At 51.7% G+C, this 16824-nt stretch overlaps 1 protein-coding gene across 5 annotated transcripts in view; it reads left to right on the forward strand.

Moving 5' to 3' along the window:
- LOC125621599 (butyrophilin subfamily 1 member A1) overlaps positions 1–3898 on the forward strand; it is a 655591-nt gene extending 651693 nt beyond the window's left edge. For all 5 annotated transcript variants that reach the window (XM_075119822.1, XM_075119816.1, XM_075119817.1 and 2 more), the window contains one exon: positions 2806–3898. In XM_075119822.1, the coding sequence (XP_074975923.1) occupies positions 2806–3365 (560 nt within the window). In that variant the 3' untranslated portion in view covers positions 3366–3898. The remainder of the gene's footprint in view (positions 1–2805) is intronic.
- The last annotated feature ends 12926 nt before the right edge of the window (positions 3899–16824 follow it).

The following is a 16824-nucleotide window of genomic DNA, read 5'->3' on the forward strand; positions in this document are numbered from 1 at the left end:
CTCTGCTTTGGTGAACTTTCCAAAGCTCAACCCTCTCTTTTTGCACAGGGTTACAATGTCCTTCTTAAGGAGACGGTGACAGGCCGTCACTCCGCTCCTCCCAAGCTGTTGTGGACTCACAGGTCCGTGTGTTCTCAGCTCCCCACGGTTTCCAGGGAGAACCCCTAGTGTGCCAGCCCTTCTCCAGGTCACCACCTCTTTGCCAGGGTCGAGCGGCAGACTCCTCCGCCCCTGAGACTGCTCACTGCAGTCCCCAGGGGGACCCCATTACTGCACAGTCCCTCTCGCTGGTCACACACTCCCAGGGGTTAACCGCCCCCCGAAACCGCTCCTTTCTGAGCCTTCAGCAGGCCTGGTCCTCGGCAATCCCCCTTCGTGTTACTGCTCCCCAGTCACTTACTGCAGGAAGCGCCATCCACGGGGTGCAGTACATCCCACCGCTGCCACCAGTTGTCACGGAGTCCCTGGGCGATGCTCTGGAACTGCTCCCCATGAAGCCAGTCAGGACTCTGGGGCAGTCGCCTTTCTGTGAGCAGCCTGTCTTCAGGACACACAGCTCACACAGCTTCCACCTTCCTGGGTCTGACCTCGGAGCATTCAGCATCCTCTGCCCCTCCGTGCGCTTCCCACAGCGAGTCCGCTCAGGCGGGGCTCCTGGGGAAGCCAGAGGGTCCTGCACCCCAACTTCGCAGTCAGACGTGACTCTCAGCCAGCCAGTAAAACAGAAGGTTTATTAGACGACAGGAACATGGTCTAACACAGAGCTTGCAGGTGCAGAGAACGGGACCCCTCAGCTGGGTCCATTTTGGGGGGTAGTGAGCCAGACAACCACGTCTGCACTTCACTCCATGTCCCAGCCAGCCCCAAACTGAAAACCCCTCCAGCCCCTCCTCCTCTGGGCTTTGTTCCTTTCCCGGGCCACAAGGTCACCTGATTCCTTTGTTCTCCAACCCTTCAGCTCTCACCTTGCAGGGGGGGAAGGGCCCAGGCCATCAGTTGCCAGGAAACAGGGTGTCGGCCATTCTCTGTGTCCAGACCCCTTCACACACCTGCCCTCTAGGGCTCTGCAATGATCAGACACCCTTACTCCACCCCCTAGATACTTAAGAACTGCCTAGGGGAAACTGAGGCACCCCCACACTATTCAGAGGAAACATTAAGAACAGTCCCACTTCGTCACACCACCTCTCTCTTTTCCCTCCTCTGCTGCCATGTCTCCCGCCCCTTCCCTCTCTCCCATCTGCTTCCCTGGTGCCTGCCACTTCTCTCTCCCCCTCTGCCCCCTGATGGCCGTCCCACCCCTCACCCTCTTCTGCTGTCCTGGCTTCTGCCCTTCTTACTCCCCTCAGCCCTCCTGGCACCTGCCTCTCTCCCCACCCTCTCTGACCCCTGGCACGCACCCTTCCCTCATCCTCCTGTGCCCACCCCTCCTCTAGCCCCACTCTGACCCCCCGGCACCTGCCTCTCCCCAATGCCGTCTCCTAACACCTCCCTCTACCCACCTGCCCCTGCCTCTCTCCTTGCCCCTCTCTGCCCCCTGGTGCTTGTCCCTCCCCTCCTCTGCCCTCCCTGTGTCTGCCCTTCTGCTCAACCCCCTCAATCCCCCTGGCACCTACCCTTTCCCTTACCCCCCGCCGACCCCTTCCCTCCTTCCCCCTGCCCCCCCAAAAACCTGACCCTCCCCTTGTCCCCTTCCTCCCTGGTGCCCCCCCCTCACCACCCTCTGCCCCACTGACCCCACTCTCCTCTCGCCCCTCTGCCACCATCATCCATGCCACCTTCTCTTTATTTCTCACTCTGCCCCTCCCCTCGCCCTCTGGCTCCATGACACCTGCACCCCTCACCACCCCTCTAGTCCCCTGATGCCAGCTCCTCCTCTGCCCCAAATCCCAGCTCTGCCCTTGCCCCCTCTGCCTCCCTGGTGCCTGCCATTTCCTTTGCCCCCTCTGCCCGCCTGGTGCAAGTCCCTCCCCTCGCCCCCCTTTGGACCCCTGGTCTCTGCCCTTCCCCTCACCTCAGCACTGCCCCACCCCTCCCCTCCCCCTCTCCTAATCTCTGGGTCCCACCCCTCCCTTCATCCTCCCTCTGCCCCCCTGGTGCCCACATCTCCCTTCACACTCCTCTGCCCCCTTAGGTCCTGCCCTTCTCCACACCCCTCTCTCTGCCCCCTTCCGCTCATCTGCTCCCTCACCCCCCATTCTGCCCCCCAGCACCAGTGCCTGCCCATTCGCTCCCCCCCATGGTTCCACCTCCCCACGCCTCATCATCTCACCCCCTGGCAGCTCACCCTCCCCTTGACTTCCCCTGCCCCATTGGAGCTCCCCCATTCCCTCACATCCCTCTGCCCCCTGGTGCCTGCCCCTTCCCTTGCCCCCCACAGCCCCCTGGGGTCCATCCCCTTCTTCTCCCATGGAGCCCACCCCTCCCCCCACCCCCTGCAGCCCCCCGGATCCTGCCCTTCGCCCCCCTCTGTTCTTATGGTGCCTGCCCCTCCCCTTGTCCCCACATTGCCCTTGTGCTGCCCCTCCCCTCTACCCCTCCCCCCTCTGCTCCTGTCACCTGCCCCTCCCCTTTCCTCTCCCAGCATCAGCCTCTCCCCTCCCCCCTCCCCCACTGACACCTTTGCACCCCTCCCCCGCTCCTCCTGCCCCTTCCCCCCATTGTCTCCTCACAGGCAGAGGGGCCCTGACTCCCCTCAGGCAACAACCCCCCCCCCCAGCGATTAACGGGGACGCAGGTTAATTTCCCTTCGATCCCAGTGACCAGCCCCTGCCCCCGGCCCTGACTCTGTGACTCTCTCCCCAGTGGACGTGACTCTGGATCCAGACACGGCAAATCCCGAACTCGTCCTGTCTGAGGATCGGAAACGTGTGAGCGACGGAGACAGACGCCAGGATCTGCCCGACAAGCCTGAGAGATTTGATTATTGTGCCTTTGTCCTGGGCGCTGAGGGGTTTGCGGGCGGGAGGCGTTACTGGGAGGTGCGGGTGGGAGACAAGACAAGCTGGAACCTGGGGGTTTGTCGGGAATCTGTGAGCAGGAAGGGGTGGGTCACACTCACACCTGGGAATGGATTCTGGGTCGTGCGGCTGAGGGACGGGGGATACAAGGCCCTCACCTCCCCCTCGACCCCCCTCCCCGTGAGCGTCCGGCCCGGCCAGGTGGGGATTTTCCTGGACTATGAGGCGGGCGAGGTCTCGTTTTACAATGTGACTGACGGGTCCCATCTCTTCACGTTCACTGACACCTTCTCCGGGACGCTCCGCCCTTATTTCTGTCCTGGTCTCCATGCTGGGGGTAGAAACGCGGCTCCCCTGATCATCTGCCCGGTCCCGGCTCCGGCCGGGGGGAATCTCGGTCCCTGACACTGACCCCGCGGCTCAGACCGGCCCCCCCAGCACTGCTGCTCCTCTGTGCGGGGGGCCGGTTACTGCAGCTACTGGAGTTTTTCTGCTGACCGGACGCTGCCAGTTTCCCTTTTCCACTGGAGGGTCCAGTCGAAAACCGGACACCTGGCAACCCCCAGCCCTCCCCTTGCCCCGTCCCCTGCCCCGGGGTAGCAGATGGTGGGGGATGGCGTCGTTCACTCCTGCCAGAATTTTCTACCCCTGTGAAATCTCAGTGTAAAATAGGAAAGAAAAAAGATTATTCTAATTTAGAAAATATTATTGTAACAAGGGGTAAATACAAGAATACTTTAATTTAAATTTCACAGTATTTCAAAAAAAGGCATCTAAACATATTTTTAGAAATGGAATTATTTACATTTTTTTTTTTATTCTTCCCTCAAATCTGTATTGAAGTTTAACTTTTCTCAATAACATCATTTGTATTTCAACTGTGGAATTTCAGAAAATCCAAAATATTTATCTTCACAAAATAAACTATTAAATTGTCAGACGGGGTTGTTCAATTACAATGTACCTGTGTCATAAACATCACAACTACACACATGTGCAGCTGCTCTCTCGCTCTCCTCCTCTCTCTCTCTCTCCCCCCAACCCCCCCTTTATTGTCTTGACTGGTTCTCTCTGGGAGGCAGGGCACATACACCCACCTCCTGCACTACCCCTTTGAAAATTAATAGCTTAAAAATGATAGAATTAATGAAGCAATATATTTAAATTCACTCATACAAGATTATATAATATTCTTTGGAGTTCTGTCAGCATTAATTCACTTTCTAGCTGAATATAATCGGTAATCAAGATATGACCCTTCCTTGCTTTTTCTCACAAAACATGGTCCCCAACCTCAAGTGCTGTATTCTTAGATACCAGGGGTCGGCAACCGTTCAGAAGTGGTGTGCCGAGTCTTCATTTAGTCACTCTAATGTAAGGTTTTGCGTGCCAGTCATACATTTTAACGTTTTTAGGAGGTCTCTTTCTATAAGTCAATAATATATAACTAAACTATTGTTGTATGTAAAGTAAATAAGGTTTTTAAAATGTTTAAGAAGCTTCATTTAAAATTAAATTAAAATACAGAGCCCCCCCGGCCCTTGGCCAGGACCCGGGCAGTGTGAGTGCCACTGAAAATCAGCTTGCATGCCGCCTTTGGCACACGTGCCATAGGTTGCCTACCCCTGCGAAATACAAAAATGTCTTCTACAATCTCATTTTTGTGGTTTATTTTTCTTTAGAAATATTATTTGCAGGGAATGTCCTGTCAGTGTCCACTGTTGATTTCAGAGTACTGCCAGGCTTTCCATGTTCTTGGTTCTAAGGACACAACAAATGCAGTTTGATAAAGAAATAGAGAAGGGGTTGTATTCCTTTACTGAATCATCACAAATTAACTTAATTGTAGTAAAGATGCTGGCACTTAATGACACATGTCACGGAGTCCCTGGGCGATGCTCTGGAACTGCTCCCCATGAAGCCAGTCAGGACTCTGGGGCAGTCGCCTTTCTGTGAGCAGCCTGTCTTCAGGACACACAGCTCACACAGCTTCCACCTTCCTGGGTCTGACCTCGGAGCATTCAGCATCCTCTGCCCCTCCGTGCGCTTCCCCCAGCGAGTCCGCTCAGGCGGGGCTCCTGGGGAAGCCAGAGGGTCCGGCACCCCAACTTCGCAGTCAGACGTGACTCTCAGCCAGCCAGTAAAACAGAAGGTTTATTAGACGACAGGAACATGGTCTAAAACAGAGCTTGCAGGTGCAGAGAACGGGACCCCTCAGCTGGGTCCATTTTGGGGGCAGTGAGCCAGACAACCACGTCTGCCCTTCACTCCATGTCCCAGCCAGCCCCCAAACTGAAACTCCCTCCAGCCCCTCCTCCTCTGGGCTTTGTTCCTTTCCCGGGCCAGGTGGTCACCTGATTCCTTTGTTCTCCAACCCTTCAGCTCTCACCTTGCAGGGGGGGAAGGGCCCAGGCCATCAGTTGCCAGGAAACAGGGTGTCGGCCATTCTCTGTGTCCAGACTCCTGCACACACCTGCCCTCTAGGGCTCTGCAATGATCATACACCCTTACCCCACCCCCTAGATACTTAAGAACTGCCTGGGGGAAACTGAGGCACCCCCACACTATTCAGAGGAAACATTAAGAACAGTCCCACTTCGTCACAACACACAACATGAAATTTGGTGACGTTTTATTGGGAGACCTTTCTTCTCGGCCATAAATCAGTCAAAAGGGTGCTATTTTTGTTGTCATGTGAGGTTTAGAGTACAAAGAAAAGAAAGTTGCTCCAGGAAATTCATCACAATTCCTCTGGGTTCTGTCCACCACCTTCTGGAATGCTCTGTACAAATAGTGACCGATTGGTCCAATTCCTTGATGTTAGCGATTGAACCTAATTTCTTGAAGAGCTGGCTGAGCAGAGTGTGAGGGGAGGCATATCACATGGCATTGCTAGGACTACTTTTTGTTTTAAACGTGACGCGTTATGAACATTTTCAGTGTCATCATTCAGTTTTGAAGATTTATTCACAATACGCCATCCATGGCAGAGGGCCCGAAACTTACCTTGATTATTTGAAAATAAATACCCTAACGTTATCTTGTGATGGATTCATTTGTGTTTTTATCCAGTCTGCTGCTTTTTAGGTGGCATGGTCTGCTGAAGCTCTGTGTCACACAGCCATGATTGTGCAATTGACCATATAGTGAAAATAACACCAAATGTAAACTGTTACCTCGTTATTCAGTTCAGAACCTAGATCTGCCAGTATCTGCTCTGGACAGCCATGTTAATATATAATTTCACATGTCTTCTTCTCCACATCATGTGCGGTCATAGTTCTAAGTGTAAAATTCTTCTATCTATTTTGAAAAATCATCTGTAGCTGTCAGTGCATACTGGTATAGCTTCTGGGACACTGGATAGAGCCTGATTAAATCTGCTCTCAGCAATTCCCAGGTTTTAACAACCTATGTGCAAGAACACAGGCTAGAGTTCTCATTTGGATCTTTCCTATGACATTTTTATTATAATCCCATCTATAGTAAGCAAAGTAAACATTATAATGTGGTTTCTGTAATAGTTGATGTCTCCACACAGTCAGAATCTAACTTTTGGTGTTTTTCAGAAGTAAATAAATACACGACAAATTTCTGCAACTGAGAACTTGCATAAATACACCTTGCAGGGTCGGCGAGTTACATGGGCCCTTGGTGCTCGTGCTCCAGCAATATTCAGGGCCTGGGAGCCAGGGTCCACCAATGTTTGGGGTCAGGTCTCTGCCCCAGCCCCACCTGCTGCCCCCATGGGCCTTCCCTGGAGCGCCTCCGGCCCCGCCAGCTGCTCCGCGCAGTGCTCCCTCACCGGCCGCTGCTGGCTACAACACAGGGACCAGTGCAGGGGACAAGCTGAGGTGGCCGCTGCGCCTACGGAGGGGGGAGAGGAGGAGGTGCACATGTGATGGCAGCACCCCCCCCGGCACCTACTGGGAGACGACTCCAACGCCGAGGAGGCTTCCTGGAGTCTGGACCTGAGCAGCTGGGGCATGGGTCTGTGTTGGACTCGTGCCCCCGCCCGCAGTCACCTCTCCTGCCCCACACTTGGCAAGGAGATGCCCCATCCCCCACCCCCAGTGATGCTATGGTGAGGGGCAGCAGCGGGGAAGAGGTGCACACGTGGCCGCAGCCCCCCACCACCTTCTGTCACCCACCAAAAGGGAGGCGAGGGGGCTTCCTGGACCTGAGCACCTGGGGCTTGGGTGAGTGTCGTGACACCCTGCCCTCCCCCCTCGCCTCCGCAGTTACCACTCCTGCCCCAGGCTGGGCAAGGGGCAGCCCCATTCCCCACTGGACAACGACGAAAAGTGTTTGCTGCCTCCTGAAGAACATCGCAAAAGAAGGGGCGACATTTTGTTTTAATTTTAGAAAGTATTTGCTTTTGAGGGCTATTGATCCAAGACTGCTGGGTTGTTTCTGTATTCAAAAGCGTATTAATAAAGTTGATATTCTTAGTTAAATACATTTTTTTATGATGGTGATATTGTGGAACAGAGGGAAACTGTTAAACGCTTCCTGTTTCCAGTCCACTTTTACATTATTTTAAAAAATATAAATCGGCTTACAAGGCAGGTGTGAATGTCCCACAAGGCTCCTGTCTGCATCTTTAGGAGCCTAAATAACTTTCCAAATCTGGCACAGAGACTAAGGGGCAGATTTTAGAAGGTCTGTAGTCACCTAAAGATGTAGTTAGGCATCTAGTGGGATTTTCAAAAGCACCTAGGTGCCTAGCTCCCATTGGAAGCTAAGTGCCCAGGCATCTTTGAAAATTCCACTAGGCGCCTATCTGCATCTTGAGACACTAAAACACCTTGGAAACTCTGGGCCTAGGTGACTTGCCTAACGCCACACAGGGAGTCTGTAGCGGAGCAGGGAATTATGCACCTTCCCCTGGAACTCCCTTCAGAGCCGCACCTGAAGCGTCTCAGATCCCCTGAGCTCGGTCAGCACAGGCAGTGGGGTGTTTAATGACTATTCCCTGTCAGTGTGTTCTGGGGCACACAGGCTCCGCGTCGCTGGTGCCCTGACTCAGGGCCCGTCTGTCAGATAATAGTTCAATGATGTGCAATAAAAAAGGAGACTCTCACCTCAGAGGCTCCCCTCTGCAGCTCAATAAACTGTTACCCTTTGTACCCCCTGCTCGCCACCTGCACCTTTCTGCTGCTGTTACCAAAGGTCGTCATCTCAGCAGGATCATGAACGATGAGGGAGGGGAGGTTTCAGAGTGGTAGCCGTGTTAGTGTGTATCAGCAAAAACAATGAGGAGTCCTTGTGGCACCTTAGAGACTAACACATTTATTTGAGCATAAGCTTTCGTGGGCTAGAACCCACTTCATCAGATGCACGGAGTGGAAAATACAGGAGCAGGTATAAATACATGAAAAGATGGGACTTGCCTGCCAAGTGTGAGGTCAGTCTAACGAGACAATTCAACTAACAGTAGGATACAAAGGGAGGAAAAATAACTTTTGTAGTGTTAATGAGAGTGGCCTATTTCAAACAGTTAACAAGAAAGTGTGAGTAACAGTAGGGGGAAATTAGGTTTAGGTTTTTTAATGACTTAACCAGCCCTAATTCAGTCTTTATTCAGGCCTAATGTAATGGTGTCCAGTTTGCAAATTAATTCCAGTTCTGCAGTTTCACGTTGGAGTCTGTTTTGGAAGTTTTTTTGTTGAAGAATTGCCACTTTTAGGTCTGTTATTGAGTGACCAGGGAGATTGAAGTATTCTCCTACTGGTTTTTGAATGTTATAATTCCGGATGTCAGATTTGTGTCCATTTATTCTTTTGCATAGAGACTGTCCAGTTTGGCCAATGTACATGGCCGAGGGGCATTGCTGGCACATGATGGCATAGATCACATTGGTAGATGTGCAGGTGAATGAGCCTGTCAGGGTTCCTTCCCCACTCTGAACTCTCAGGTACAGATGTGGGAACCCGCATGAAAGACCCCCTAAGCTTATTCTTACCAGCTTAGGTTAAAAACTTCCCCAAGGTACAAACTTTGCCTTGTCCTTGAACAGTATACTGCCACCACCGAGCGTTTTAAACAAAGAACAGGGAAAGAGACCACTCGGAGACGTCTTCCCCCAAAATATCCTCCCAAGCCCTACATACCCCTTTCCTGGGGAGGCTTGAGAATAATATCCTAACCAATTGGTTACAAAATCATCAAAGACCTGAACCCCTGGATCTCGGAACAATGGAAAAAATCAGTCAGGTTCTTAAAAGAAGGATTTTATTAAAAAAAAAGAAAGGTAAAAATCATCTCTATAAAATCAGGATGGAAAATACTTTACAGGGCATTCAAATTCAAAACACAGAGGATCCCCCTCTGGGCAAAACCTTAAAGTTACAGAAAACGAATAAACCTCCCTCTTAACACAGGGAAAATTCACATAAAACAAAAGATAAATGAATCCGCCTCGCCTGGCTTACCTATACTGGTTGCAATATTGGAGACTTGGATTAGGATGGGTTGGAGAAGATGGATTTCTGTCTGGCCTCTCTCAGTCCCAAAAGAGAACAAACATGTAAACAAAGAGCACAAAACAAAAGCTTTCCCCTGCCCCCCCTGCCCCCCAAGATTTGAAAGTATCTCGTCCCCTTATTCGTCCTTTGGGTCAGGTGCCAGCCAGGTTAGCTGAGCTTCTTAACCCTTTACAGGTAACAGGATGTTGCCTGAAGCCAGGAGGGATTTTATAGCACTTTATACAGAAAGGTGGTTACCCTTCCCTTTATATTTATGACAGAGCCCTTGATGGTGTGGCTGCTGTGGTTAGGTCCTATAGTGGTGTCCCTTGAATATGTATGTGGACAGAATTGGCACCGGGGTTTGTTGCAGGGTTTGGTTGCTGGGTTAGTTTTTGTTGTGTGGTGTGTAGTTGCTGGTGAGTATTTGCTTTAGGCTGGGGGGGCTGTCTGTAAGTGAGGACTGGCCTGTCTCCCAAAGTCTGTGAGAGTGAGGGATTGTCCTTCAGGATAGGTTGCAGATCATTGATGATGTCCTGGAGAGCTTTTAGTTGGGGGCTGTAGGTGACGGCTAGTGGCGTTCTGTTACTTTCTTTGTTGGGCCTGTCTTGTAGTAGGTGACTTCTGGGTACCCTTCTGGCTCTGTCAATCTGTTTCTTCATTTCAAAAGGTGAGTATTGTAGTTTTAAGAATGCTTAATAGAGATCCTGTAGATGTTTGTCTCTGTCTGAGGGATTGGAGAAAATGCAGTTGTATCTTAGAGCTTGGCTGTAGAAAATGGATCGTGGGATTTGGTCTGGATGAAAGCTGGAGGCATGTAGGTAAGTATAGCAGACAGTAGGGTGGTGTTTACGTGACCATCGCTTATTAGCACTGTAGTATCTAGGAAGTAGACCTCTTGTGTGGACTGGTCCAGGCTGAGGTTGACGGTGGGGTGGAAATTGCTGAAATCCTGGTGGAATTCCTCAAGGGCCTCCTTCCCATGGGTCCAGGTGATGAAGATGCCATCAATGTAGCACAAGTGGAGTAGGGGCGTTAGGGGACAAAAGCTGAGGAAGCGTTGTTCTAAGTCAGCCATAAAAATGTGGACATACTGTGGGGCCATCCGGGTACCCATAGCAATCCCGCTGACTTGAAGGTATAAATTGTCCCCAAATCTGAAATAGTTGTGGGTGAGGACAAAGTCACAAAGTTCAGCCACCAGGTTTGCCGTGATAGTATCGGGGATGCTATTCCTGATGGCTTGTAGTCCATCTATGTTTGGAATGTTGGTGTAGAGGGCTTCTACATCCATCGTGGCCAGAATGGTGTTTTCTGGAAGATCACTGATGGATTGTAGTTTCCTCAGGAAGTCAGTGATGTCTCAAAGTTAGCTGGGAGTGCTGGTAGCGTAGGGCCTGAGGAGAGAGACTACATAGCCAGACAATCCTGCTGTCAGGGTGCCAATGCCTGAGATGATGGGGCATCCAGGATTCCCAGGATTATGGATTTTGGGTAGCAGATAGAATACCCCTGGTTGGGGCTCTAGGGGTGTGTCCGTGTAGATTTGTTCCTGTGCTTCTTTAGGGAGTTTCTTGAGCAGATGGTGTAGTTTCTTTTGGTAATCCTCAGTGGGGTCAGAGGGTAATGGCCTGTAGAATGTGGTGTCAGAGATTTGTCTAGCAGCCTCTCGTTCATATTCTGACCTATTCATGATGACGACAGCACCTCCTTTGTCAGCCTTTTTGATTATAATGTCAGAGTTGTTCCTGAGACTGTTGATGGCGTTGTGTTCGGCACGGCTGAGGTTATGGGCCAAGTGATGCTGCTTTTCCACAATTTCAGCCCATGCACGTTGGCGGAAGCACTCTATGTAGAAGTCCAGTCTGTTGTTTCAACCTTCAGGAGGAGTCCACGCAGATTCTCTCTTTTTGTAGTGTTGGTAGGAAGCTTTCTGTGGGTTAGTGTGTGGTTAGAATCCCCTGGGAATGGTGGGTAGAACTAGACATTAACTAGGGTGTTGATAACTTTTCCCCTTAATTTTGAAATGCAATTTTTCTCCCTTGTTCTCACTGGACTGAGCCTATTGTCTTGGAAAAAAATAAAGGGGCCAGACACCGCTGCCCCATTCTGGGAGCGTGAGGGGCTTGTCTCCCACCTAAGCGCACAAGTGAGTCATGGACCAGGGAAGATTGGCATTCAGCTGCCGATCTTGCACGTGAGGCCTGATCCTCCCAGCATGGCTACCAGATTGGGTCCCATTCAAACAGCTGTCCAATGGAAGAGGTGGTGGTGCCCACCTTATAACTTCTAGCCCAGTGGTTAAAGCCCTGAGCTGGAATATGGGGAACCCAAGTTCAGTCCCACCTCCCTACCAGGAAGTATTTGAATTGTGTGTCTCCCACCGCTCAGATGGGCGTGTTAATCCCTGTGACGGGGTCCCCAGACTATGGGAATGCTGAGCCCTCTGACCCACCAACCTGAGCTTCCCCTCACACTGTGATGCCGATGAGAAGCTACAAAGCTCTGGCAGGTGCTGCCCTTACTCTGCCATCCACCGGCAGGGACTCACCCAACCGAGTTACACGAATGCTTTTGCGAGCAACTCATGAACCAACAATAGAGAGGCTCCAGCTGATTGACGCAGCTCCTCAGCCTTGCACCCCAGAACTTTACCATCTTGCACAGAAGCCTGGCCAGAGTCAGTTCATTTCACCCAGTCCGCCCCTCCCTCGATGTGGACAGGACACACACTAACTAGCCTTTGTAAACTGACCTGAGATTTCCCAAGCACTTCAACCAAAACACACTGTTTTAGATAAAATATAAAACTGATTTATTAACTACAGAAAGATCACTGTGTGCTGAAGGGTTAACTTTCAAACTCTACTAGTTTGGACTTTCCTGGGGCAGTTTATAGTGCTGCCTTCCAGAAGGCTACCCTGCCTGGGAAAGCCATTTGATACTGCATTGAAGGACCATCGCTGAGATCAATCAAGGCTGCAGTCTGGGGCCATCAACTTTGAATGACTCAAAGCTACTGACCCATCTCTATGGAGTAGAAGAATTTCTATACAGAAGCTGGGGGACAAGCATGAGTGGCTGTTAGGAAGTACACAGATTGACCAGTGGGGAGCAGGGCCATCCTTAGGCATGTGCAGCATACGCGGCTGTGTAGGGCACCTGAAAATTTGGGGCACCACTAGGACCATAGGGGCTGACTTCTCATCTTGCCAGGGGATGCTTGAGCCCCCCACACTCCACTCCAGGCCTGTTAGCCGACAGCCAAGGATGTTTGGTGAGGTGCCAGCTATGCCCGTTTATACCATCCGTGACTTTAACCGCTAGGACGCACTGTCCCTTCGCGGCGGGCAGCCCGGGCTAGGCTGACGGATGCCCCAAGGTCCTAACCACCCGTGACTTTAACTGCTAGAGCTCAGAGCTCCTTCGCAGCGGGCAGTCAATACTGACTGACAGGTGCCCCAATGGCAGCACTAAGAGCCTCTCCACACCCGTGACTTTAACTGCTAGAGCTCAGAGCTCCTTCGCAGCGGGCAGCCAGGATTGACTGACAGGTGCCCCAAGAGTTTGCCCCGTGGAGGCGGCACAACTCAACGCTAGGCTCTTAGTACTCTCACCTAATGGCCAGGCTTTAGAGCCAAAACGGCTGAGGTTCTTTAATTGTGTCGGCTGCTTTACAGTAAACCAGAGAAAACAAGTCAGGCTTATGCACAAATGGTTACCAAAATTTATTAAGCTAGCTTCTAATCATGTGGTTACAAAATTGCTAGTGCCTACTTATTTAAATGTAGAGATGTTACACACACAAACAAGTTACAAAACTGAAGCCACAATCCCAAAGAAAGAAAACAAAGTATAGAGCTCTATTTCAAAATATGTGTACACTAAAGATAGGAGATCAGGTGTGGGTGCTTCTTACCCTCCTTGCATCTCTCGATTCCAGCGGTGCCAAGCCAGGATCGGTCACTCAATTCCGCGGAAAGACTAATAAGGGACAAGGCTTAGGGACCTTCTTAGCTGCAGAAGCCTTGGGAGGCTGTCACTTATCTGACCAGCAGATAGATAGTGAAAAGCACTCAAAAATCATGGTGCTGTAGGTCCCCTACTTATATCTCTGTACTCCTTTATTCTCTTTCTCCTTTCTTATGCCAAATTGAGGCTGGTCTGTCTGGGTGACGCCAGCTTTCGCAAGAGTAGTTTACACTTGCAAGGGAGAGAAACAATAAGTGTCGACTACTGGACATTTCTTTTATCAGGGTAAATATTTTCCCACCTAGGATGTTGGTGTGTGTGCATCACGCTATTTAGTAGGGGCTAAGAGCCATGTCTGTCACAGGGCCTCTGCCTGCTGTGAGCTTAATCGTCCTATCTGTTCCCAGAAGCACATTGTAGCAGCACACCTTCTGCTTTTCACAGCTTCAAAGGCTGTGCTGGAATATATGTTAAGTGCCCTGTTCCGGCTTCCTCCTGTGTTTCCAGCAATGCTGGTCTGAGAGGGGGGGGCTGGCTGTCTGGCTACAAGGCCACGCCCCCCTCCACTCCTCCCAAACCCCTGCCCCTGATCCACCCCCGCCCCGCCTCCTCCCCCCTCCCTCACAGAGCTTGAACATGTGAATCAGCTGTTCACGGTGCTCTGGAAACATTGGGGGGGGGGGAGTTGGTAAGTGTGGGGCTGCCAGCACGCAAGAGGTGTTGGGGAAGGGAGGCAGAAGGGGGGAGCTTTGCGCTGGTGGGTGCTCCACACCCACTAAAATTTCCCTGTGGATGCTCCAGCCATGGAGTCCGCACCTATGACCAGGACAGCAGGCAAGAGCGGGTCTGCTCCTGCACACCCAGTGCACAGTCTCCTTCCGAGGCAGAAGGCCGGGGCCGTATTCACAGAGCCGAATGTGCCGGTTTAGGGGCACCAGTTTAATAATATTGCATAGGGCCCATAAATCCTAAGGATGGCCCTGGTGGGCAGATCAAGCACATTGCACAGACACAATGGCCCTATTCAAGGGTGGGGGGCCTTCTCTGCAAGGGGGCTGACCATTGCCACATGAAAGAAGGAGAAGGAGGGCAGGGGCAACATTGGCCAGCCTGAAACACTGACAAACCACCGACGTACAAGAAGGGGTGAACTCAGACTACAGGAGGGCGCATCTCTGGACTTGTTATATTACTCAACTGTGCTTTATGAGTAAAGACTCTGTGGTTAAGAAATTCCTTTGCTAAGCCTGTGTGCCTTGCTTCCCCTCCACATTGTTTCTGAAATGGTTAACGTGTAAGTCCGGGGTGCCCACAGCCTAGGGGGAGTTCTGAGGGCGTGTGTGTAAGTGACGTGGAGGCTAGAGGGGCTCAGACGCTGGTTTCAGAGTCTTAGGAAGCTGCTGACAGATCCCCCACATCCTAAGGGAGGACAGTAGATAAATGGTCTGAGCCCAGGAGTGAGCCCTAGAGTCCCAGGGCTGGATATAGTGACTAGACTCTGCCCAGAGCCAGTTGGCTCAGAAGTATAGGAGACCCAGTAATTCAGTTCACTCACAACAGACGAGTGACTGTACAATGGCTCACTAGGCTGGCATGTAACAACCACAATGCCATGTAGCCTTTAGGGTATCCTATTGCCTGCAATCTTAGACACCAGTTCTGTCTAGTTTGCATTGGTATTTCTGGGAAAAGGGGCAGCTAAGTAAATTCACCTGTTTCACCATGGAAATGAAAATGTCAGCAAGTAAATAGTGAGCAATGCAACTGGAACTGATAAGAGTGACTTTAATGGTAAAACTTCTCTGCTTTATTACTTGAAAGTCTAATGTTCACGGCTTATCCCATTCCCAGATGGCAGGTGGTGATTTCAGTTTTAATTGTGGCAAACTCAACTCACAGAACCAGAAATGGTTTCTGTCAGGTCTTTCATGTGATCACAGCTAGTTTCCAAGAAAAATTAGCTCTGTAATAAGAGAAAATGAAAGGGAAATAATAAAATCTTTAAGCAGGGATATGACAGAGACTTCTTTCATTCAGCTCCAGCTCTCTTGAATGATCTGAAATAACCCTGGATTCCCTGGTGCCCTCTTCCTAAGCCTGGAGTCCTCTTGGGCGCACTAAGAGACAACAGTAACAGTGAATCAATGGCTGTCCTGGCGGTGGTGCACAGCTGCACCAGCCCAAGGGGCTGCAGGAGATATTGCCTCCTGGATCTCCCCCAGTCACAGAAGTGTCTGAGATGCTGCAGTGTGCCCCCCCTCCCACCCACCGCCATCATGGCCGGCCAGCTCTGCAGTGCAACAATTGCTGTGGCCCCAAGTCCTCCCCACTGCCATGGGGTTTCAGCTTGTGTGCTTGCCTGAGCACCAGGAACGCTCATGTGACTGGCCCCTGCACAGAAGGTGTCAGGTGGTGGGAAAGGCTCTGAAACCTTCCCTCCACTCTTCACCCCTTTGCAGTGGCTGGTCACCATCTGGCACTAAGGAGCTGAAGGTCGAGAGCACCTCGGATTCACCAAGGGGCAGATTCCATCTCACTTGCAATTTGAAGCCTCTTTTGTTTGTAACGTGGGTACCTCACTTTAGCTCTTTGTCCCACTTCTGAAAGTGCAGATTCTGCATGGGTCAGTTCTGAGTCTTACAGCTGAAGAGCTCGGAGTCAGACTCTGGCCAGCCCCACTGGGGAGTGCCGGCCCTGCTCCCTGCGAGGATCCCGTATCAAGCAGCGGCTTGAAGTAGGTTGGAGAACGTGGAGTCACACCCCCCCCCTTCTGCTTGCACAGCGTGTATCGAGGAAGTGAAAGGACCCCCACCAGTTTGGAGCTGTGGAGTCCCAGGGAAACATTTGTCTGTGTGAGCCAGTGGTGGAGGGAGCCTCCCGATTCAATGGGTTGCTCTTCCCTGCCACTGCCCCTTCCTCCTCCTCCTCAGACCACTGAGGGGGCATAGACCAGCCACAGCAGCACCTGCTGCCTCAGCACTGCAGCCCCAATCCCCGCCAAATGCCAAGGGGAGGCCAGAGGGCAGGGGGCTGGAGAGTGAGCCCAGCCCACACTCATCCTGCAGTGCTGTGTCCTGTCCCATGGGGCTGTGCCTGACTCCCCATTGCAGGCTGAGTGTGGGACAGGCTCACTCTACAGCCGCTCCCCCCATTGCCCCTTTCCATCAGGCTGGGTTTAGGGTCACAGTGCAGAGGTGGAAGGTGTTGCTGCAAGTAGTCAGAACCCCCAGGTCACAACACCCACAGCAGGGAGCCAGGCCCAGCCCTGTGGGACAGAAGAGACCACTGCAGGGTTTTTGTGGGTGTCAGTGCGCCCGTGAACCCCTGCTCAAACCACCCTGGTATGAACTTCTCCTCATGTCTGTGCTCCTCCCATGTCTCATTCTTTACAACCCACTAGATGGGCTCTCTGGCCTGTGAGCCAG

This window comes from Caretta caretta, chromosome 14, assembly GCF_965140235.1.
Source record: "Caretta caretta isolate rCarCar2 chromosome 14, rCarCar1.hap1, whole genome shotgun sequence".
NCBI lineage: Eukaryota > Metazoa > Chordata > Testudines > Cheloniidae > Caretta > Caretta caretta.